The 22,463-nt window shown below is 45.1% G+C and overlaps 1 protein-coding gene across 10 annotated transcripts in view; it reads left to right on the top strand.

Annotated features, from left to right (window-relative positions):
* ARHGAP32 (Rho GTPase activating protein 32) overlaps positions 1–22,463 on the top strand; it is a 261,037-nt gene that overhangs the window by 214,278 nt on the left and 24,296 nt on the right. For all 10 annotated transcript variants that reach the window (XM_068659541.1, XM_068659546.1, XM_068659542.1 and 7 more), the window contains one exon: positions 6,871–7,020. In XM_068659541.1, the coding sequence (XP_068515642.1) occupies positions 6,871–7,020 (150 nt within the window). The remainder of the gene's footprint in view (positions 1–6,870; positions 7,021–22,463) is intronic.

A 22,463-nucleotide genomic window follows, 5' to 3' on the forward strand; every position in this document is an offset into this window, starting at 1 on the left:
CCATTGAAAGCCTTGAGGACCTTGTGTTACCTAACTGAAGCCCATCCCTGCGGCTTTGTCACTCTGCTATTAGTCAGCGCTGCTTTTTTTCCAAACACAATTGAAACATGCTAATAGAATTAATAGATTGACCTTGTCAGCCCTGTACCTTTGAAACCGCTCTCCTTTCTCAGTTAGCCTTCAGCTGTGATTTGTATCTCCTAACCATACACTGCTTCCCTCAGGGTAGGTATGCTCTGCTTCAAGGAATTCAGAGCTGTCCCCTGATCTGTTTGTTCAGGAGGTCAGGTCCTGTTATCTTAATGCTCCCTTGGAGTTTCTGAGAAGATCAGACATATCTTTAGCCTGGAAGGTACTGCAGATTTCTTCGTACCAAACTTCCCTATCTGTGGGCAGGTGACATCCTCATCTAGCTGTCCTTGTGCTTTGTGTTCCTATCCCCTTATAAATACTCAACAAATTTGGCAGTTTTTGTCATTGTAAATAGTAGAGATTGTGGTTCTTGTATGCATTTTCTCACTGAGGTACAGAAACCTTCTCCCTGTGTGCATTATTACAGATGCGTGCCTGCGTGTGTCACATCAAATAAATAAAGCTACAAACAGTGCTGCTGCTCAGGTGTGCCATTAGCTTTTGCAGTCTTCTCTCTTCTGTAAGGAGACAAATTAGACCTAAACGCAGCAGAAGATGACGGAGGTTGTTGTATAATCTGGGAATGAAAATGCACCGAGTTAGTTACCAGGATCTCTGATGCCGGCTGTTCCTGCGCTAACCAAAATAAGCCGGCACTTAAATTTGAGCCAAAGGCAAGCACAAAGAGCTGCAGTTTTGTTGAGGTTGTTGTTCACGGACACTGCCCAAAGGACAGCTCCAGAATCTTGGGCAGGTGCAAGAATAGGAGCAGCGTCTGTGTTATTGGGCTCTGTAAATAAGAGCAACGCTGCTTGTTGGTTTTACTGTTACTCTCCATACCTTTACTGTGTTACTCTCCATGGGTATTGTGCTCCAATAATAGCTGGAAATACATGCTTGTTCATGGTCATCATAGTTAATTTTGATGATTTTTATCTGCTGACACTGAAATGAATCACCTTTAACATGTTTCATGACCTCTTACAACACAGAGGCCAGCCGTAACTGATGGCAGCATGGCACAAGGTAGGTGCAGCAGCATCTTGAGAGCACGCAGCAGTTTGTTGGTTCTGTTTGCTTTTACTAAACAAATGAGTGAAATTTATGAAGGTTATTGAAGACAAAAGGATATTTTTAAACTCTCAAATTTCTGGAATTCTAAAATCTTCCTAAAAATCTCTGTGGCCAACGAGGGAGCCCAGTGTAGAGATCACTGAAATTACTGATTCGTGTTGGCTTGTCCTTCTTCAGAACCGGTGGCCTATTCAAGAACTAAAGGAGGGTGTTTGGTGGTGCGTGGTTCCAGATTCTGGTTGGGTTTTTAGGGCTGTATAAATTAGCTTCCAAAATAGAATCTGTTGTGGCAGGAGGAAAGTGGTAAAATGTCTTGTTGCTAAGGAACATGACAGAGAACTGGGAGATGTGACTCAATTCTTGGCTTTGTATAATTTCTCTCCAGTACGATGTGGGTCCGCAGAGCACGTCTTGCTAAGTGTGAAGGGATGAGTATTAAAATACTGAGGTTTTAAGAGGTCGAAGGAACTGCTGCTCTGTAGGCAGCCAGCGGAACTGACTCTGCAGAACAGTGGTTGCACAGGTAAATGTATTCACAAGGAGTGTGCAGAATCAGGAACTTATAAAATACGTGGCAAAGCCAAAGCCAGCTTCTCATCTCCGGATTGCTGGTGCTGCTCTTTCTTCAGAAGAGCCTGGTGCAGCTCTTTCTCTCCCCACAGTAGAGTTTAATTTTAGAGGAGAATGGGTCTTTAGGGGCTAATAGCCTGGAACAATTTTAGTTTGACTTACTGTAAATCTCTCTTCAGAGAGGATGGATTTCACTTCTGTTTTGTAATGCCTAGCTGGGCTTTTTTATGACATTCCCACACCTCTTTCCATCTTTGATTTTGTGACTGGATATTGCAGTTTGTTTATGTATTATAAACTCCACAGCCACACGTGTTCTTGCTTTCGACCTTAGCACCGCGGTCTTGTCACAGCAGGGGCCAGCTGGGCTCTGTAGCGTGGAAAGTCGCTGGGGAGAAGAAGAGAAACAAACACACTGGCCGTGTGCTGGCAATGTGGGTCAGCAAACACACTCCAAGATTTTCCCTCAGAGTCCAAGTTTACTAATGCTGCATTGGAAAACACGCTGCTGTCAACAATCCCACGGAAAGGATTTTTTCTAGGCATGGGTTCAAAACCAAAATATTAGCGATAGCACAGGAGATAAAACAGGTGGTTTTTATTTGTTTAGCATGGTCTTGTTTTCCCCAGCCAAAGTGTAATGGGGTTGGAAGAGGACAGGGAGTAGAGTTATGAAGATGTCCTATAGGGAGCTGCCAGTATCCTGCTCAGAACACAGCGCTGGATCACCATATATCTGGGCACCCACCGAGCAAGCACCTACCTCTTCTGTGTACGTAGATGTGTAGGTCTTGAAACCCACTAATTTTTGCTTCTCTTTCTTTGTTTCCCCGGTGCCAGAGGAGAGGCAGGGTGTGTCAGGTGGGAGATGCCATCCCAGGATGCCAGTGTCTCATGGTGTGCTGTTGGCTGTGTTTTATTTTGTTCTCAGAGCCATTGCATGGGGGTTTCTTACTGAAAAGGGAAGGAAAGTGTGTGCACAAAAAATTGGGTGAACAGTCAAGCCGTGTTTATGAAAAGATTTCTGTTTGGTCCCTGTGATTCAAAGGTGAGGAGTCAGGAGCCACTGCTCTTTTCCATTCTACTTGTGCTTTTCTTGCCAGCAGTTTGGGCAATTGTAGTGAAATACATTTTAGCAGTGGTCTCACGAAGGGTTTTGTGCCCAGACGTGATGCTGCTGCACTTCGGGCTGAGACTCTTGGTATCACTGCTTCTTACAGTGGGAAATCCAGAGTCATTGCATCCCTGTCCAACCTGCGTGGGCAAAACAAGACCAGCAGCCTGGGCTGAGCCGCAGCCAGCCCGGCACATGGGCCAGCAGGCCCAGGGCTCGGCTGTGCAGCGCGGTGGCCTTGGCAGGAGATCAGTGTAAGAAGGCCCGGCCTGCGTGCTCTGCTTCGCCACCCCCACCGCCCTGCAGATTACTGTAATCCGGGTAACTCGGTGGCTCAGCTGATGGTGAAGCCCCACGGAAAGATGCAGGAGCACAACAGGAGGTCCCCCGGGGCAGAGGTCGGAGGAAGACGGATGAGGCACGTCCCCGTGAGCTTCCAAAGGTTCCCGAAGTAACCCAGGAAAAGCGCTTTGTGCTGAGCAGCAGCCGTGGAACTGCTTGGAATCAGCTGAGGGCTGACACGTTTCTCCAGTGAACACACTGCGTGAAGCATATCCTGAAGTGCCTTTTTAGTCTGCGGCATTCGGGCAAACAGGCCCTGCTTTTAATGAAGTAATTGTTATTTAATAGTTTGCATCAATGTCGGGGGAATTTGGGGCCTCACTGACACTACAAAAGCTTGGTGGAATAGCAACAATGGCACAGATTGATTGATAAACGTTCCTCGGGGAGCACAGTGCGTGGCAGTCTCCCAAAACCACAATAAGCTACCTGGCACAAGGAGCCCTTTTATCTCCCTCCCCTCCCACTGTACAAAGGCTTTGGCCAGCGCAGTTATGTCAGCTAAGGGTGTGATATTTTTTCGCACTCCTAATTGACATATTTGTGCCAACAAAACTTCAAAAGTAGTGCAACCTCAGGATATTTTTTTATTATTATTATTTCTGCAGCCAGTCTCACTATGGCAGATGGAGATGCTTGCTCGGGCCAGGACGCTTGGCCAAACCTTTATGAGGAAAATCAGCCCCGGCTCCTTCTAGGAACACAGTTCTTTGAACAACTTGTTTTACAGTGCTAAAATCTAAGATGGAAAGTGATATGCCTAAATACTAGGATTTTTGTTTAGTTTTATTTGCCTTTGTGTTGGCAATTCAGCTGCATGGGTAATTCAGCAGCATCTCTGTCTGTAGCGTATTCCGACATACAGAATTGCCTGGCAGTCACCCTGCTTTAGCCTTTGGGTTTACTTCTGTGTCGCCTGTCACCTGAACACCCCACAGGGAGACACCGACTGCAAATCTGTCATGTCCCCACTTTGCTGATGGGACAATAAAGCAGGGTAGAAAAGGGCTAACTAGTTTGTCCAGATTTCCACAGCCTGTAACAATTTAAGATTCGTTTCTGGTATAAACCCTCTCCCTGGGTTCCCTAACTTCCTTCTACTTGCAAATTTTGGGTTTTTCAGCACAGGCAGGTGGGTGCAGGAGCCCAGGACAAGCACTCGGGCTGCAGCAGGAGAGCACTACTTAAATTGCTGGTACTGTCACCAGCGGGGCTGCAACGGTTTCGGAGCAGAAAACATTTATTCTGCATGAGTCCTGGGAGCAACCTTGGCGTCGGTGTTTATGCAGAAACTGTGACTGCTGCGCTAGCTTGATCTGAGCAGAAATGAATCAGAAATGAAATCTCTAAGGATATGCATTGCTGGTTTGACGGTCAATTGATGCCAGGGGACTTGGAAGCAGGATTGAAAGCATTTCCCCCTTTATTGCTTTCGGCACACAGACAGCGAACCTGACAGCCTCCTGTGTTCTCGTGATAGCTTATCCGTATCAGACACCTACGTGCTTTTTTTGTTCTTTTTTATAACCTGTCAGCAGAGAGATGACTGTTTGAGTTTCCTCACTTTCCCACCCCCCGCCCCGAGAAGTCCAACTCCCCTTATCAGTGAATCATTCTCGCGCAGGTAGAAGCCCCTGAAGCCGGCTTAGCCTGGGAAACACTCGCACGGAGTAGGCAGTGATTCAGAGCAGACTGGGGCAGGAAACTGTGCTTAACCAAGGAACTATGCAGGTGTCTCAACAGGCTATCGATAAGTGATTTTCTGGTTCCCTAATCTGCTCAGGCATCGCCCTGACAGTGTCACGGACTGTTGCGCAGGTACACTAGGGGAGTGTGTTTGGAGGAGCCTGCTTAATGATACAGAAAACAAGACAATTATTTTAAACTGTACTGAGCACCTTAAAGGCAGGACAGATTTATTCTGTTTTAAAAACTCGGGTCTCTGTTCTGGTTAGAGATGCAAGCGTGTTTCAGCACCAAGCCAAGCACGTCCTTGGAGCAGGGCAGCGCATCCTCTGCACCCTTGTTTTTCACACCAGAGGTCACCAGGTGACCTGGTCCCCAGCTTTGGGGGACCTGCAATGCTGACACTGGCTGCATTTCCCTATGTTTTCACATCCGTTATCTGATGGATTCATTTTTCATTCAGTCAAGCAAGACACTTCACGAAGAGCTGTGTACAATCTGTGAAGTGATTCAGATGAATACATGGGTGTTAGTAATTGCTTTATTTGTCAGACTGGTTAAAGTGTCTGTCTGGGGTCCGTCAGCTCCAGTGACACCATCACAGGAGCCCGGGGGTTGTTAACCCTCTGAAACTCCACAAAAGTCAGGCAGAGACTCTGCCTCCATTTGGTTTTGAGCAGGGTTGGTAGGAGATGAGAAATGAGCCATTACTTTACTATGATGATGGATACAACCAAAATCCGTCCTAACTTCGTTTGGCGTGTCGGCACAATCTGTTCATTTGTGGTATGTAATTAAAAAGCCACAGCAAACCGACAACATTCCTTTAATTAAAGACCCCCTAGGCAGTTTGTCCTCCTCAATGCTTCTGCATTCTCTTAAATGATTTGGGTTTGATTGGTGCAAATGCAGACCTGGGTTTTGTTTGAGATTTTAGGATTTCAGATATTCAGATGTGATCTGCTGCTGCAGATCAATGTAATGCCATGCTGCTAAAAGGGACTTCACCCAAGAGCAGAACCCTGCTCTGTTCAAACAGATAGAAATATGTTAAGGTCTTTTATATTAGGCTTATTATAAACAGAGGGGCAGCCTTAGCAGAGGGGCATCTGCCTGGGCTGCTCTGGTTTTCACTCCTTAGTGGCATCAGCTGGCTTGGACACGGTGACTTGTTTCACCAGCAGAGCCGAGACCACACAACGTTGAGTGGGAATCGGAGCTGAAGGTGTAGAGGGGCGGCTGCTGAGCTGCGTTCTTGTCCCTTTGTAGACTTCATGTATTCTTTCTGCAGGAGGGAAACTGCAGCTCTTCAGATCAGCCACCTTGTTCTTCTATTAAATAAAACCAAGACAGCAATTCGGTTATCTTGCAATAACTTGGAAAGACCGAGGGAGGTAACGCTGCTCTGGGCTGGGCTGCCCCACGTGCAGCAGGAGTGCTGGAAGGTGTGCTGGAAGGGCAGGCTGCGGCACCCAGAGCTGGGCATCCTCTAAGTTCAGATACTGTCAGTCACTCATTTGCTCTGGAGGAGAGCCTAGGGCTACTAGAATGGAAGCCAGTAACAAAGCACTTCTTTCTGCTTAGAGACTACAGACCGTGTTTGTCAACGTGGAAGAGATGACAGGTTTTGCTAGCTTAGCCTCGTTCCTTTTGCACAGATGCACATTACAGGTGCTGCCCAGCAGCCTGTGTACGGTGACAGTGCTTTAGTGAAGTGCCACCTGAAGCTTCATTTTGGGTAAATGTATCTTTGTGTTAAATTCTTCCATTTCAGCTGTCGTGTCATTTCAGCACTGGACGGGAATTAGAACAAAAGCAAACTCTCAATTTAGTATCAGACCTTGGAAAATCTGTTTCTGTAAATAATTTATATTAATGTTGCTACTGTTTTTACATGCTCTGTAAAATGTGTTCTGCTTGGCCTGAAGTGGTTTCTTCATTTTGTTGTGCAGTGTCAAAAAAACACGGCAAGCTCATCACCTTCCTTCGTACATTCATGAAGTCGCGTCCAACAAAGCAGAAACTGAAGCAGCGGGGGATCCTGAAGGAAAGGGTGTTTGGCTGTGACTTGGGAGAGCATCTTCTCAACTCTGGACATGATGGTAAGGAACAACCCATTTTTGAGTTCTTCCTCTGTTGGGAATCTTACTAAAGAGGGATCATATCTAGCAAAAGAGTAGTTGATGCCAGCAGAGAAATGTGTAATGAGAATCTGTGACTGAAAGATGAATTGAGACTGATGCTAAAAAGAAGCAAGCATCAGGGTTTGACATGGGACCACTGAAGGTGGGTTCTAAACCTCTTGGAGTCTTCAAATAAATACTAAATACAGGGAAATAAACTTTATTATTGTGTCAGTGAATAAGTAACTGCTATGTTAAATCCATACATTTCTCTCCAGCTCGCTGTCTTTGTTTGATTCTATCACAGTCCACAGTGTAGATTGTTTACCTGCCCTTCCTCTTGGTTTCAGAAAATGTACAGGAGTTAACTGGATATTATTTGTCATAGCTGTATTTTCTCTGTCTTTTACGGTGACTTCCCTATAGGTCTTCTCTGCCACTTCCACCTTCCCATCAGCACTTTAGGGATGCAGGAAAGATGAGCTCTCCATTCCAAGAAAAAATTACACAATTTTTACTACTCTTCCTTTGATGAACTTGTTTCATGTGTTCTTTCCTACCATCTCACTGGGACATCTCCAATCTAGGCTGTGATATCAGGGAGGTACCTGCACTGTTGAGTATCAAACAGGGGACACAAATTCTTCCACAGTTCACTCGCTGAGGTCATTCCCACAGATGGCTCGTGCTGAGGGTTTTTTAGGAAAGCAGCGTGGAACAGCAATGGGCCACAGCCAGTTTGCCCAGGAGTTAGAGCCATCAGGAAATCAGTGTTGGTATAGCATCACTGTCTGGCTATGTCAGTTTGTTGATCTGTTTCATATTTTTGCTTCTTGCCTAATGCAGTAGATATTGGGCCATTTCTCGTATCTGCATAGACCTCATCTGCTGGCACTCTGAACCTGATGTCTCCCAGCTTTTGTGTGGAGCTCAAGGAGAAGTAAAGTGACATGTAGGGTAGGAAAGAAATTTCTCTGTTACATTTGTTGCCAGAAGTACTTTAGGTTCCTTGTTCATATGAGTGCCTTTTGGAAAAGGGATGGTAAAGGGTGGGGAGCTGTTCTGTGCACTTCTTTCCAATGGATTCAATTGGTAACAGCAATGTGTACTCCCTTGCCTGACATGAAGTATTTTACTACCGGTTGGTGAATAATATGAGCTTGTTCTTAAGAAATCACGACTGTGGCAAGGCTCATTGGCTTGTTAATTGGAACCAGTAGAGATCTTTATTGCTGGGGCTTGCAAAGCATCAGAGAGCCAGAAACTGCATGGTTTGAAGGCAGAAACGTACAGTAACCCATGTAAGAACTGCATCAGGAGTGGGTAATTTACACCACTGGGTAGCAATAGAGCTGGTTTTATATTTATGCTGTGGGAGCAATCTTGGAGGGCAGGAGACATGCCAGCAGTGAGCTCATTAATGGGAAGGAGAGAGTTCTTTTTGATCCTTAGCCCTCCTCCTGTCCATTTTAGTTAGACATAAGTCAGCAATAATTAAAGCTCTTCTTTGCTCTCTGCACTGACTTTTTTGCCTGGTTTTAAGGGGTATGCATTTTATTTAGCAGTAAAAGACTCACCCTGAGCTGAACTAAACTGTCCTAATGACACTAGAGGCTCCTGTGTGGCAGTCTCTAGGAGGTCATTCCTTGTCCTGGTCCCTCCTCTGCCATCACGTGCAGCTGAGTGATTGTGACTGAGCTGTGCTAATGAGGTCTCTTCATCTGAGAAGTTAGCAGTTGCTTTCAACCTCGATTTAATAACTCTTTCCTAACTCCCCGGAGTGAAGCAGATCCAATTTGAATGTTGCTAACAGGGGCATGTCTCCATTTCACACAGCAGGATTGTTTTTTTCTGTGTGATTCAGCTCTCTGACCTGTATTCCAAGTGATGTAATCCCCGGGATTGGTTTTGTGGAGACATTTCTGGGTTCCTGTGAATAAAGCTCTGTGCATGCACAGCACTTTAAGATTCCCTCATTCTGTAGCATTAAGGTTCCTCAGTCACGGAGCCAAGTGCAATGCTCCACGTTAAGTGAGGGAGAGCAGCGATGCAGTCCTGTTTCTTCACCTCATAAACAAGTATTTTTATAGGAGCACATAGTACTTTTGCTGAAGTCTGTGCGTGATACCTGCTGGTAATGCTTTGGGATTACAACTATAAAAGATCTCAGTTCAGAAATACAAAAAGAACCCAAGGCATTTATAGATGGATTTAGATTAATGGTAGTTTTGCTGTGTTGCTGCCCAGCATCCAAAAGATTTAGCAGGACTGAAGGAGAAAATAACACTGTCCACAGTGTTTGAAATGGGTGGCTAGGCATTTGTGTGCTCTGCATTAATGCACCACTGAGCCAAACTGAAGTTATGTTAATTATTTTATTAGTTATCATTCTTGGGAAGTTGACAAAACCTAACTTCCCAAGAATTCCCTGTGAAACAATATGAGCCATCCCAGTTTTGAAATCATGACCATCTGAAACTTTTCTGAACAGGGCTTGTCCTTCAGATAGGCAATGGTGAGAGAGGAGAAGACAGAAAATAAAAGGAATATGGAAGCATGAAAACTGAAGTGGGTCCAACATTTTTTAATAAACACTGAGCTGAGGCAGCGGGCTCAGATGGCTTAGCTAGGACAGCATAGAGTTGGTTGCATGTCTGTGTACCCAGAAGGGAATGTACAAACACGAGGAAAGGTTTTACCTCCTGCAGCACATTGTCTTTCTGTGAGCTCAGCAAGTGTCACTCTCGTTCTGCACCAGTTGTGCTCCTGTCAGAAGGGGAGTACCAAGGTGTGAGATGTACAGGAGGAAAGAGATGTAGAAATGAGACCTTACTGTTCCAGAGCAAGAGCCCAGGTGATGCCATCTTGCAGAGCTCCATATGCATGCTGTACATTCAGCACGCTCTTGGATCCAAACCAGCAAAGCATTTATCTTCGTTTACCTGATTTTTTGAGATCAGTCTTGCACTGGGGCCGAGCACTGTCTTTTCTGCAAGATGCCTGTCAGGCTGGCGTGACAGAACTTGTGTCTGCTGAACTTCAGGACATAATACCTCTGTTTACTGGAGTTTCTCCTTAGGGGAGGGTGTCTAGGTATGATGGGATGAGTGGAGCAAGCAGGCTGTTGCTGCTACTGCCTCTTCATTTTTGATGAGGGTGCAATTTGTCATTTTTTAATTGTGGTATAGAGACCTGAGAAGTAACGCTATAAACAGGTATAGGGAGGGAGGAAAGGATTTTAACGAGTGTTTACAATAACAACAGTAGGGATGAGTACTGCACCTGAAGATCTTTCTGTATGACGGGTGACTCATGGTGGGGATTGCAGTGATTATTGAGCTGGCAGCTGTAGACAGGCAGTGTCCTGGGTTTGGGGTTTGGTTGCTTTTTTCAATGGCAGTTTGTTGTGTGCCGACACTTTGAGCCCTCCGCACAATGACGGGGCACTTCTGTAGGAGTTGCACCTCCACATGGTGTGGAACTGGCCTTTCCCAGAGGCCCTTGTAGACCCGACAGCAGTGATGGGAAGGAAGCATCATTGTCCTGTTTCTTAGATGAGGATTTGAGTCATGGGCACATCACAGGATGATCTTTCAAAATCATTTGTGTTCTAAGCTGCTTTTGAGAATGGCCATTAGGAGCCCCAGTAAGTCACACTGGAAGGTGATGGGATTTGGGGCCCGAACTACTTTGCCAAGAGTGAAGGAGGAAGGTTGGCTCGTTGTCGTTGGATGTGATTACTCAGGGCACCCCGAGCAGTGCACGTACCAGACCTCTCTAACTTAAGACTGTTGTTCTGGTTGCTGGAGATTGGATAACCCTGGCCTTCACCAAGTCAGGGAACCAAGCAGTCTCAGGTTTTATAGAGAGTGGACGAAGTGTTCAGAGCTGGAATCCGGGCTGGGCGCACACAGCCCCGTGCTCTGGTCACTGGCCCGGCTGTGTGTTGGTGCGTTGTTCTCACCGAGCGTAACAGCCAGCAGCCCTCGTTGCTCCTCTTCCTGCCACATGTAAGTAACACATTTGGGGCTGGTACGTGGAGGAGTAAAACCAGTTTTGATGTGAGGGATTTCTGACTTCTCCATTGGGTCTAAATCTAGCAAAGGCTGTGGTGATACAGCCATCAGGCATGTTGGTTTGCACAACACCTAGCAGTCACCCAACGCAGCCTGCCTTCAGAGGCCTGTCTCCATTTAATTTTAGTGCGTTATTCATTTGTTGGCTCCTTCTGGGTTTTGAATACTCATCTGCCAATGAAGCGTTGTTTGGAAGCGAACCAAGCTCAACAGGGAGTAGCTGTTTCTTCGTGATCCTGCGAAGTTCCCAGGTGGTTTGGTGCCGCTGACACCTGCCATGCTGGTTGGCTTTGCAGAGCTGCAAGATGCAGCCAGTTCAACATAATCCCTGACGAGTAGAGGGGCCCTGTTCCCTTTGTCGGTAGGTAGACTTTTTTCCCCCTAATATTTTCTCTCAAAGGAAACCAAATAGAACTTGAATTTAGCCTGACCCCAATTAGACAGAATTGTGCATGCAGAGGATGTGTTTGTTTAGTGTGGGAGCTGGTTAAATGCTGCATTGCAGCATCTGTACCATGTCCTCATTTGTGCCTCAGAACATTTTGAAACGTGGCTCTCCACAACTCCTGAATTTAAGACCAATGTAGGAGTCGGCAGCAAGGTGGTTAGCACAAACTTTGTGCACAGCTGCCTGGAGAGGCCAGTGGATTAGGAGGCTGCGCAGGTTCCTGGCTGTCACTGACAGCACGTCACCAAGGTTATGGCATTCAGCTCCTTCCATCATTTTTATCCAGGTGAAAAGTAAAAATAACACCCAGCATTTTGAAATACATGGGTAGGAAGTCCTTGTGTAAACGTCTGATTAGAATCAAGTCAAGTGCTGTCTTGTTACATCGTTTTATAGTAGATTGGTGCTAAAGCCACGTGTTTCACCCAGACCTGTTCCCTTTCAGCCTTCTGTCTCCTGTGCTTTAGCCTCTTGCACGGACAGAAGGGGGCAGGAAACCTGCCTGGAGGTTGCCCACAAAGTACAGTTGATAAATCCATCTTTCGGTGCAAGCCCCTTAGGTTCGTTCGAGTGATGGATTGCTTCACGCGAGGGATTGGGCTGGGTTCAGCAGCGCTGGGAGCAGGGAAGCTGTGCAGCAGATCTGGCGCTGCGGTGGTGTCGGTTCCTCTGCCTTTGGGAGCTTGCAGAGAGGTTGGGGTTGGTGAGTTGAGGTCAGTGAACCAGAGGAGAGCTTCATTGCTCTTTTGGGAACGTGAGCCATGAGTTGCAGTAGCCGAGGAATTACTTTCCAGTGTGCTTTATATCCAAATGCTGCTGGGGATAAGTGCTGGATTTGCTTGGACTGCAGGAGATGAGGTGCAAATACTGGCAGCTCTTCCGTGCTGAAAATGTACCTGTACCTGGCACTTGATAAAATATGAGTGTTTCTCTCTTGGCGGTTAGAGTGGAGCACAGGCTAACCCTGGTGTGCCCTAAAACAGCGTAGAAGTGTTCCTCATGGCATAAGTCATATAACATGGCCAGCTGTATTAACAGAGGGTTTTGTAGACTAAAAGCAAATGGTATTTTTTGTACCTCTTCATGTATGTGTTGTGTTGATACCTCTTTATGCATTTGTTGTCTTGATACTTCATCAGTTTCCGTAACTGGAAAAGGTGGATTTAGAAATGGCAGTAATTTTTATTCAATGAGTTCCCCATATCAAAGGATCTGTAGCCCCTTTGAGTTAGTTAGAACTCTTCTGGAAAATACTGACTGGTGATCAACAGGGAGATAGAGTACTGCTGTTCTTGCTGAAAAAGTGAATGTCTTCAAAAGACAAGGTTTCCTAACATAGCTGATTCTTGCTTTCTATTCCTCCTATTACTCCCCAATTCCCCAAAATTGTTACCAATTATGTATGACAAGTTGGGTAGGATTAAAGGAAGAATACAATGAAAACCAAGACTTCTCAAAACATTATGCAAGATCAAATTAAAGCAGAGACACAGTCCTGTTATGTATTGGGCACTAGCAACAACTGCATAGAGGGGATGGCTTTATTCCCTTATGCTGGTCATTGCACTCCTCAGATAAGCTTCTTAAGAGCACCTTGGGACTTGTGGTGACATCACAGTTTGTTCTGGGTCCTCTGGTCTTACCTTCAAGTAATCCCCTGGCTGCCATTGGGTGATATATTTGCCTTTGATACTAATTTATTGCAGATTTGAGTATAGGAAGAACAGTGTTACCAGAACAGAGTAACCCAAGGAATGAGATCTTGGGCAGCATCTTGGCAGGGATCTGTTGAAGTCTGGTTCCCCTTAGCTCCAGGATAAGCTTTGTAATCTATATGTCATCTCTTTTGGTTCCTCATATTAATGTGAGGAGTCCCTTTTACTAGCTAATAATCTTAATTGTAATAAAAGTCTGGCTGGATGGATTTGGATCTTTGCCATCTGTGAAGGAAGTCTTGATTTGGAATTCAGGACAGCTGAGTCTTACATATTTATTATTTTTTTCTTGATGTTTTAACTCTTTGGTGGTAAATTAGCTGGTGCCCACTCTCTTGCTGTTTGAGGATGAAATTGAATATTAACAACAAGAAGTAAAACTTTGCTAAAAGGTAGAAAGCTATAAATATTTATAAATGTATTATTCTTTTTCCTTCCTCTCTCTAAGTACTGTTTTTAAACGTAAACACAAGACAGCCCCTGAAATCCAGGAACTTCCAGTTTATGCTCACAAGGCTCAGATGAATGTCTGCTCATGATGTCGTTTGTAGAGAATTGGTTTCCTTCAAGATTTCAGCTTCACAAAGGCTTCTTAGCATTTGTCGGGTTCCCATCAGAAATAGATACTCAAGCTTGACGTGGGCTCGCTGCAATTCAAATAGCAAATAGTCGTGGGGCAGCAGAGAGATCTTGGAGTGCAGTTCCCCAGGGCTGCTTGGAACTGTTAGGACTTGAATGCTGGCAACCACATCAATAGGTTTGTTTAAGCAATAACGTCTTGTTCTTACACAAAGATTAATTGAAGTGCTGCACAAAAAAGGTAGGTTGTGTGTGTTAAACATAACATTTAGATCAGAATTATTAAATTGGCCACAGTCATTACAACAGGCTGAGGAGAATGTTGGCTGTGACTGAGGCTGAAGGTTTATATTAGATACATAAATTCTGTGAATGAACCCTTGGGCATTTTTGTACTCTTAATAGGTAGAGCTGAAAAGTTTGAATGTGAACTAAAAGTTTCAGACCTCCAGGTAGGTTCTATCTGACTTCATGCTTTTACTCCTCTCTCAGTTTTTAAGCATTTATGTGTCCGAAGGAGTTTTCATGCTTAGGACATAAATCTGATTTGAATGATTTGTATTCATGTCCTTTTCTGCCAAGATAATTCTTGTGTGACTTTGGGCAAGTTCCTTCAAATAGGATCCATCTTCTTCCTTTACCTTAAAATACGTGTAAGAAGAAAATAGAGGATCCTGAGTTCCTTGTTGGCACAGCAGGAAAAATAATGCGTGCTTACTTACCTGATACATTTTGTAATGCCCTCAGATATCTGGGGGAGAAAAGAGCCATAAGTAAAGCATGTGCCGCATGCAGAATTGCTATCCAGGGCTACAGCTCAGAAATAGAATCATTAATGTTGGAAAAGACCTCCAAGATCATCTAGTCCAACCATGCAGTTGGTTGCATCTTGTGTTTCCTGACAAACCTACCTAATAATGCAAGTATTGATGAATCTGGAAATCTTCTTGTTATACCTAGTTTAATAGTATTTGTACAGTACAATCCTATTGAGAAAACTGAAGGTAATTGTAGAGTACACAGCTGCTCAGAAAAGAGCAGATTCTTGAAGAAATGTCTTTAGTTAACATGAAATTGTAGCAGCTCTGCCCGTGGCTGTGAATGAACTCAGAAGACAGCAATTCATAGATAGGGAGGCCGTGAGTTTCCATCCGTGAACTTTTTTCAGTACTTGAAACTTTAAAAATTGGTTATATGCTTCATGCCATAGGGATATAGTAAACTTTTTCTCCTCCCCAGATGATTCCTTTTGCGCTTGAGGAATCATTAGATGCATACTCTTAGTGATTTGACTTGTATGTTAGATCCCAAAGTGGCCATGTCTGTTTCTTATGAACCTTTATTGTTTTCTGCTTGTTTTATGTTATGCAGTGACATACCAAAATACTGTCCTGTCTCTTGCATCTGAGTCCATGTTTGTTTCAGCTCTGCACACAGTCGATGTATGAACTTGAAAAAAATGGTTGTGAAATTGCATTCTGGGGCAGTAATTCAGTGGGGCTCTTGTGACTTGACAGCCCCTTCAAGCTTACAGGTAACATCAGCCATACCCTTCCATTTATCCTGCTGGCGACTACTTCATTTGGCTACCCTGTTTTCAGGTGATTAGCTATATATTGAAACCTGTTAGCCTCAGACATGCCAAAACCAGTTTCCTTTCAGTGTTTCACAATTTATAGTGTTCTTTTTTTTTTTTAAATTAAAATCCATTTCCAAAGGCCTTAGCCATTCAACTTGAAGAGCTAAGCTGTAGTCAGAGCTGTGCGAGCTTAGGGACATGGTCTAGTGGGTGATATTGGTCATAGGGGGATGGTTGGACCAGATGGTCTTGGAGGGCTTTTCCAACCTTACGATTCTGTGATGGGAGCCGGGTGCTCCTGAGCTCAAACCCTGTCTCTCATGCACAGTTCATGGCCTCGGCAGTCTTGCTGGGTGTCTGCTTCCATCTCCATGTTGTGAAATTAAACTAACAGTCCGGATCTGCCCCGAGGTGCCACAAGGGTAAACTTGTAATGTTTGTGAGGTACTTGGAAGGTTAAGGGCATATAAACATTAAACAGTGGTTGTTATTCAGGTGTTACCACAGGTCAGCACGTGAGACCCACAGCCTGGTGAGTGCTGGGAGGAAATAACTCCATTTATCTCCAGGTATCTCCTAGATTTATTTTGTTCCTTAGTTGGGTTTGCATAATTTCACAGATCTAAACGTGTTAGGTGTTTTGGAAACCAAAAGGTGCCGAAGTGACTCGAGCCCTTCTGTAAATCACAAAAAGCCTGTGTGGTTCAGGTGCCTCAGCATTTCTTCGGACTTTGCAGGCTGTGCCTCTGCAAGAAACCCCTGTAATGTAAAGGACGGGTCCAGCAGCCTGGACAAACAGCAATAATTGTCCCAAACTGCGGATGAGTGGAGACGTATTCTGCTTTCTGCAGATGACTGCTACACAAACTCGTTGAACACAAGTTGAGACTTTTAAAGGCCAATAGTTCTGAGATATTTTGGGCAAATGTCCAAACATAACAGGCAGTGTTATTGCTTCACCATCTGCCCTCTGAATTGCTGGAACTCAAGATTATTGGGTATGGGGTTAGCATTACAAAGAGGTATGTGGGGTCCCCATGGAGAATGACTTGTTTGGGGGGAAGTAGTTGCAAAAAGGGAGAACTGAGAAGGCAATACAAGGTTTTGCAGTAAAGAAAAGAGACAATCTCTCAGTCCCCTCCCTTTTTACCCTGCCCGCAGCTGTGAGAGGAGAAATTCTTTATGCCTGAGTGACCCAGAGGACAGCAGGGAGTTGAAAATTAATTTGCATTTCGAAACACTACAGCTGTAGGGAGAACAAACATGAGAAAAAATGTTGCACTACATGCAGGAATTGCTTGTGCTCTTAGCCCTCTCTGCTCTTACCAAGGTGGATACCTTTTTCAGTCTTAACTTACTGTGGTACATGTAATTGAGCTATATGGAAAGCACTAGCACAGCCTACATATGAATGTATTAGTAGTATATTTATTCCATTTAATGGTTGTGATGCATTTCTGTATTAAAAACAAAAATACAACCCCAGTTGGTATCCCCACTTGGGTGGATACAACCTGGGAGATGGACGTACGATATAAAGGTTCTTCTCTTTGATACAAAAGTAGTAAGAGTAAGCATGGCTTATGCCACTGCAGTGCTCAAGTGCAAAAATGCCCTGGCACAGACATACCCGCAGCACTGAGAGTGTTGCTGATGTTACAGGACTTAAAAAGCGTGGTGAACTGCCTTCCTAGCCTGATGCAGCACCACGGGATTTATGTTTCTTAGGCTTGAACCTTGCACTTTGTTTTTACACAGTTCCTGGCTAAGCTACCATAAATAAAAAGAGTCCAGTCTTATAAAGCAGAGTCCAGCACTGGAGGCTGATTACACAGTTGGGCGCTGCATGGTACCTGCATGGAAACTGACTCATGCTTTATGGCTGCCTCTTCTGTTATCATGAGTTACAGTACAAAAGTCATAATTTCAAATAAAAGCACTGCACATTATCAGGAAATAGTGCAGCTTGTGGTTTGGACTTTACCCAACTCTTCAACAGTATAAATCATTTTAATGTGGGTCACACTTCTTGAAAATCAGGAAGAGAGCATCTCAAAGGAAGTTCACTCTTTGGTCTTGTTCTTCTCTCTTAATCCTGCTGATTCAAATTTAAGGACACAGATTTAGGAAGGAGCCAAAAGTCCTGAGAAGAGAATCTTTCCAAGCCAGTTGTTGTTTTTCTGAACACGCAGGGCACGGTGGGGTCCGCGTGCTTATAAAATGGCACGTGCAGGTGATTCCCTGGGTGGCAGAGAGCCTTCCTGCAGAGGGTGTTCCTTACAGGACAGGGCAAGAAAACAAAGTCCGTAACCTCTCTGTCTCGTGCTGTTTTACAAGAATTTCCTGCGTAGCTTTCACTGTAAGGCGGAGGGAGGAGTTCCAGAACGGAGCAGTTTGAAGTGAGGTTCTGAGAAAAGTTACAGTCTGAATTATTAGAGTTTTCGACTGTATTTTTTTAAGGAAATTCTTGGAAGTTTCTTTGAAAAATTGAGCTAAGAATAGGAGGAAGAATGATTGGGGTAAAAGCAACAGTACTTCCTTGGATGAGGATATTCATTGTTAGGTTCTTATGTAACTGTGTTTATATGGTAAGGGAGACAGGATTTGTTTGGCTAATTCCAGGTGTCTAGAAGTTGTCCAGGTCTCAGCTAGTCACAAAGTTCTAAGAAATGGGCACATCCCTAAAACAATCCACACCATCCTATTATTGCACCACACGTTCCTGGGGCACGCTGTCTTCTGCAGGTATCTGATTTTCCTCACTGTTTATAGAGGCAGCCTGGACAACTGAGAGTAAGCTGTCTCCCACCTCAGATTCATCTTTGTAGCTGATTGTTTAAATTTATATTCCTGTGGCTCGAAATGTAGCCTTTAACCTGCTGTTGCATTCCTGCTCTCGGTTCTATTCTTTCTCATATTCTTCCTAATTATCATTACGGGTACTTGATATTCATGGCTCTTTCTTTTGCTTAGGTGGTTTGGTGTGGCGCTCAGGACAGTTTATTTTGTACTCCTGTTGGGCAGCAGGTTCAGCTTTCCGCATTTGTTTGCTATGTGTGGAATTCAGCTGAGCAGCTGCATTTCAGCATGCTGTGGTCCATTAACCAGCCGAAAGGCCTGGCTTATGTGGCAGTTCACCTTATTACTGTAATATTGTGAAAACGACGCTGCTAGAGGGGAGCTTGATGGGAGGCCTCATTCCCCAGCCTGAACAAATAGTGCTGATTCCAGTAACGTACTTTAAAAAAATTAAAAAAAAATTTAAAAATAAAAAAAGCCTCCCACAACCCAGGGAGGGACCATTACAAAAGATTAAAAGGGAAAAAAATAAAAGCAAGATGATAGGAGAGGAAATGTGACTGATTTCAAGATGAAGCAAAATGGTCTTCAGAATGAAAACCATAAAACTTCTGCTTCCTCTTAATGGGAAAGAATTAACCAGTTAACGAGCCCTAGGAGATGCAATAAACCTTTCAAACCAGCTGAGAGATACTCAGGAGCAAGTTGAAAAAATTCCTTTAGCTGCAATGGTGATCAGATGTGCCAGGGTCCACTTTGTTGACGCATCCACGTCTCCAGCCTGGCACTACCTGCTGTCTGAGATGGGGAAGGGGAGGGGGTGAGGGACGGGAAGGAGGTGATGGATTTTGGAACAGGAGATGTGTACGGTGCTCGGATTCTCATGAAGAGGTAGGTGTTCAAAAGTGGCAGCTGCCAGTGGATTTTAGCAGGCTGCAGCTGAGTCCGTGACTTTACTGCAGAGAAGTTACCTGGTGCCAGTGGATGAACATGGTATTGCTCAGAACAGGAATAAACCCAACGTCCAGTGTTAGTACTTCTGTTATTTGCCTGGGAATGTGGATCTGGAAGGGGCTGTGCTGGGTTTAATAACGACAGACACCAGTTCTGGGCCCACAGGTTTTCTGAGCAGTGGGTTATTGGTGACTAGAGGAATATAACGTGCAAGGTGCCCTGCCCTTCTTCTGGTCTTTCCTCAAGTGGCCTGCTTGTAGCAGTTGTCAGAAATGGGGTGCTGAGCATGGTGGACCTTCACAGCAGTTACTACAAACCACCTGGGTCACCAACTCTGGTCGTTAGAATTGCAGGAAAACCTAGAAATTGACTAATATTAATAGGATTCTAGTGTAGGTGCTACAGCATATGAGAAGTAATCCCTGCTAGTTTGCCCCTGGGATGCGGCTGTGACATAGCTTTCTGATTCAAATCTGGTGACTGGTTTGGGATCCAGAAGCCAAAGTCAGGACCTGAACACCAGTAAGTTCACCTCCGTGGCAGGGGACACAGGTGTATGTAAAGGTAGCCGTAGGTACCTGGAAAGGTCACAACCGTAGGTGGTGGTCTTGGTGCACTTCACAATCACAATCCCAAGCTTTAGCCTGTGCTGTCACCCTGCTGCTCCGTGCTGGTGCTAACAGGCGCTGTGCCCTGCATACACACATGGAAATGTGTGCTAATGGATGTGTAGCTAAGGGGCTTAGGATTCAAAGGGGAGAGGGAGATTAAACACATTTGTCAGGCGTCATCTTTGTTCAAAAATGAGTAAAATCAAATCACCGTTCCAGCAAAGGGCCTTCAAGTGTAATTATGGCCCTTCTTGTATTTCAGTCACTTCTCCAACCATGCAGCATTCCCCCAAAAATATCTGTGGCGCTGGCATGATATATTTAGCTTAAAGAACAGATCGTCCTGGCAACCAGATTAGGAAATGCATAGAACAAAGCCTGCTAGATTTTTTTCAATGTATATTAATTCTTCTAACTGTGCCTGGGCCCGTCCATGACAGAGGAGTGGTTTGGGAAGCACGCTGCTGTTGCTGCAGCCCACTGCTCCCCTCCGTGCTCCCTTGACCTGATTCACGTTGTCACAACAGGTCGCTGCTCAGAAGAACTGGTGCACAAATACCATTCTTACCGTGCTGTTTGTTGACACAGCTAGATAAACCCCAGCAGGATAAGGCCTTGGAAACACGCAGGTTTGTTCCCTGTGGCACAGCCTTCAATTAGGGCACGCAGGCAGGTGTCCTGGCCGTGCTCAGGGTGTGCAGAGAAACAGGGGGGGTTCCCCCATGCCACATGTGCATCATCCCTCTCAGACATCAGCAGCCTCCCTGGTAGGAATTAGGTGGGCAGGGAATGTGCTATTACTTGCTTATTTATTTATTTATTTCAGCGGGTGCTGCTGATTTCATGGGGTGCCCATTCAGACTCCAGTATCGACCACTGAAATCTTGGGGCTTTGCAGTCGCACATCAGCAGGTCTCACCACGACGCTTTAAAACCTTACCTCCTTGCCTAGTCCTTTGTGACCCTGGCAGTCGAGCTGATTCGGTGCTGAGCCCAGCATCCTCACTTAGCTCTTTGATCACAGATTTGTGACCTCTCACCTTTCTTAATGGATGGTGGTGGGAAGAGAGATACACGTGGACATCTCATGTAGTCCTGCCCATTTCTCAGAGAAACCAAAAGGTGCATTGCTGTAGTGTGTCTTGCCATCTAGGGTGCTCTCTTTCCTCATGCAAGAAAAGAAAGCACCAACTGTGTCTGCACCTGAAGGCTGTGCTTTGTGTTCACTGCAAGGGGTGGTGCAGTTCTCACCTCTGGTTGTCTGCATCCATTTATACCTGGGTCGCACTTGCTCCTAACACAGTGGAGCGGTGCAATACGTAGGCAGCCCCTTTTGGCAACCGCTTGAGTATGATGTAATTCCCACCCTATCCAATTCAAGCATTAAAACTTTCTTCTTGAAGAGGTGTTGAATCTTTTTGCGTAAAGGGGTAAGTGTTGTCCTCTAAAAATGTTTTTTGAAACCGTATTAGGATTTAGGGCCATCTGTTCCGCCTGCTCTGTTCTCAAGACATTTAGCTTACGGTATTGTGGATGACTGATGCACATTTTACCAACACGCTCTCCAAATGTGTATTCACTCGGCAGCAAGAAGTTGTTGCTTATCCTGGCTCAGATGCCTAGCTGTGCATGCTGTCTGGCCGATTCCTAATGCCAGCAGTGTGGTGTGGCTCCGAGCTCCCAAGGCTGCGAGAGGTGCCTTTCTTCAGAGCGGATGCTGAGGTTTCCTTCTGTAAAAGCCTTTGGCTGCATTAGTGGAAGTTAAAATTTCCATTCCATCTACAGGGGAGAGCAGAAGAAGGTAATCACCTCTGATGGATTTCCTTCCCCCAAAAAGCAGCGCTTGGTTTCCAACACTTTTCCTATGCCATTGCTTGGTGTACAAGGGTTCTGTGTGCCCCAGAGTCTGCACCGTGCTTTGGAAAACAGTGTGAGATTCTGTAAATGCCTAGTGCTAGAGAAACTAGAGTCTGACTGGCTGAGTATTGACTGCCTCTTGGTATATTTGGGCATCCCAGCTGCAGGGTCTTATCTAGTATAGCTGCTCTTGCTCAGCTGATGTGCCACGCAGCTATACAGGTTTTGTTCTGGCCTGTGCTCGAGTGTGGAGCAGATGCGTGCTTAACCCAGGATGATGCCGACTCCCAGGAACCATTTGAAATGACTCTCTTCTCTAGCTGTGTGTTTGGCTGTTTGCTGCAAGCCCAAAGAAAAGCAGTAAATGACTGGGAGGGGAGAGCACAGAGCATCCAAGTTGGGTAGCACTTAATCAAACTGACTGGCAGATGGCATCTGCTGCTTGATGTAAGGGGATTTGCCACATGACCTATTCAGAATCTGTGCCACGTGGCAAATTGATCAGACTTGGCATCTAATGTAAGAATAAATCTCGATCATCAAAGGAGCTGTGGAAAAAAAGGTGGTTTGCAGAGGAGTGCACAAGGATGTGAGCTTTTCCATGCTGATTTGCTGATGTTCACAAGAGCTCAGTCCTGATTTTCTTTCTGTGCTCAGAGCAGTTTTATCTCCCTACGATAAATACAATGATTTGCTGTTCCTTAAGCCTACAAGGATGGACAGATAGCTCAGGCAGTGGATGCTGCATGGGGCTGAGAAGTCAACTGGAAAGAATTGGTTGGTGAAGTGGCTTGAATATTAACT

This window comes from Anas acuta, chromosome 23, assembly GCF_963932015.1.
Source record: "Anas acuta chromosome 23, bAnaAcu1.1, whole genome shotgun sequence".
Taxonomy (NCBI): domain Eukaryota; kingdom Metazoa; phylum Chordata; class Aves; order Anseriformes; family Anatidae; genus Anas; species Anas acuta.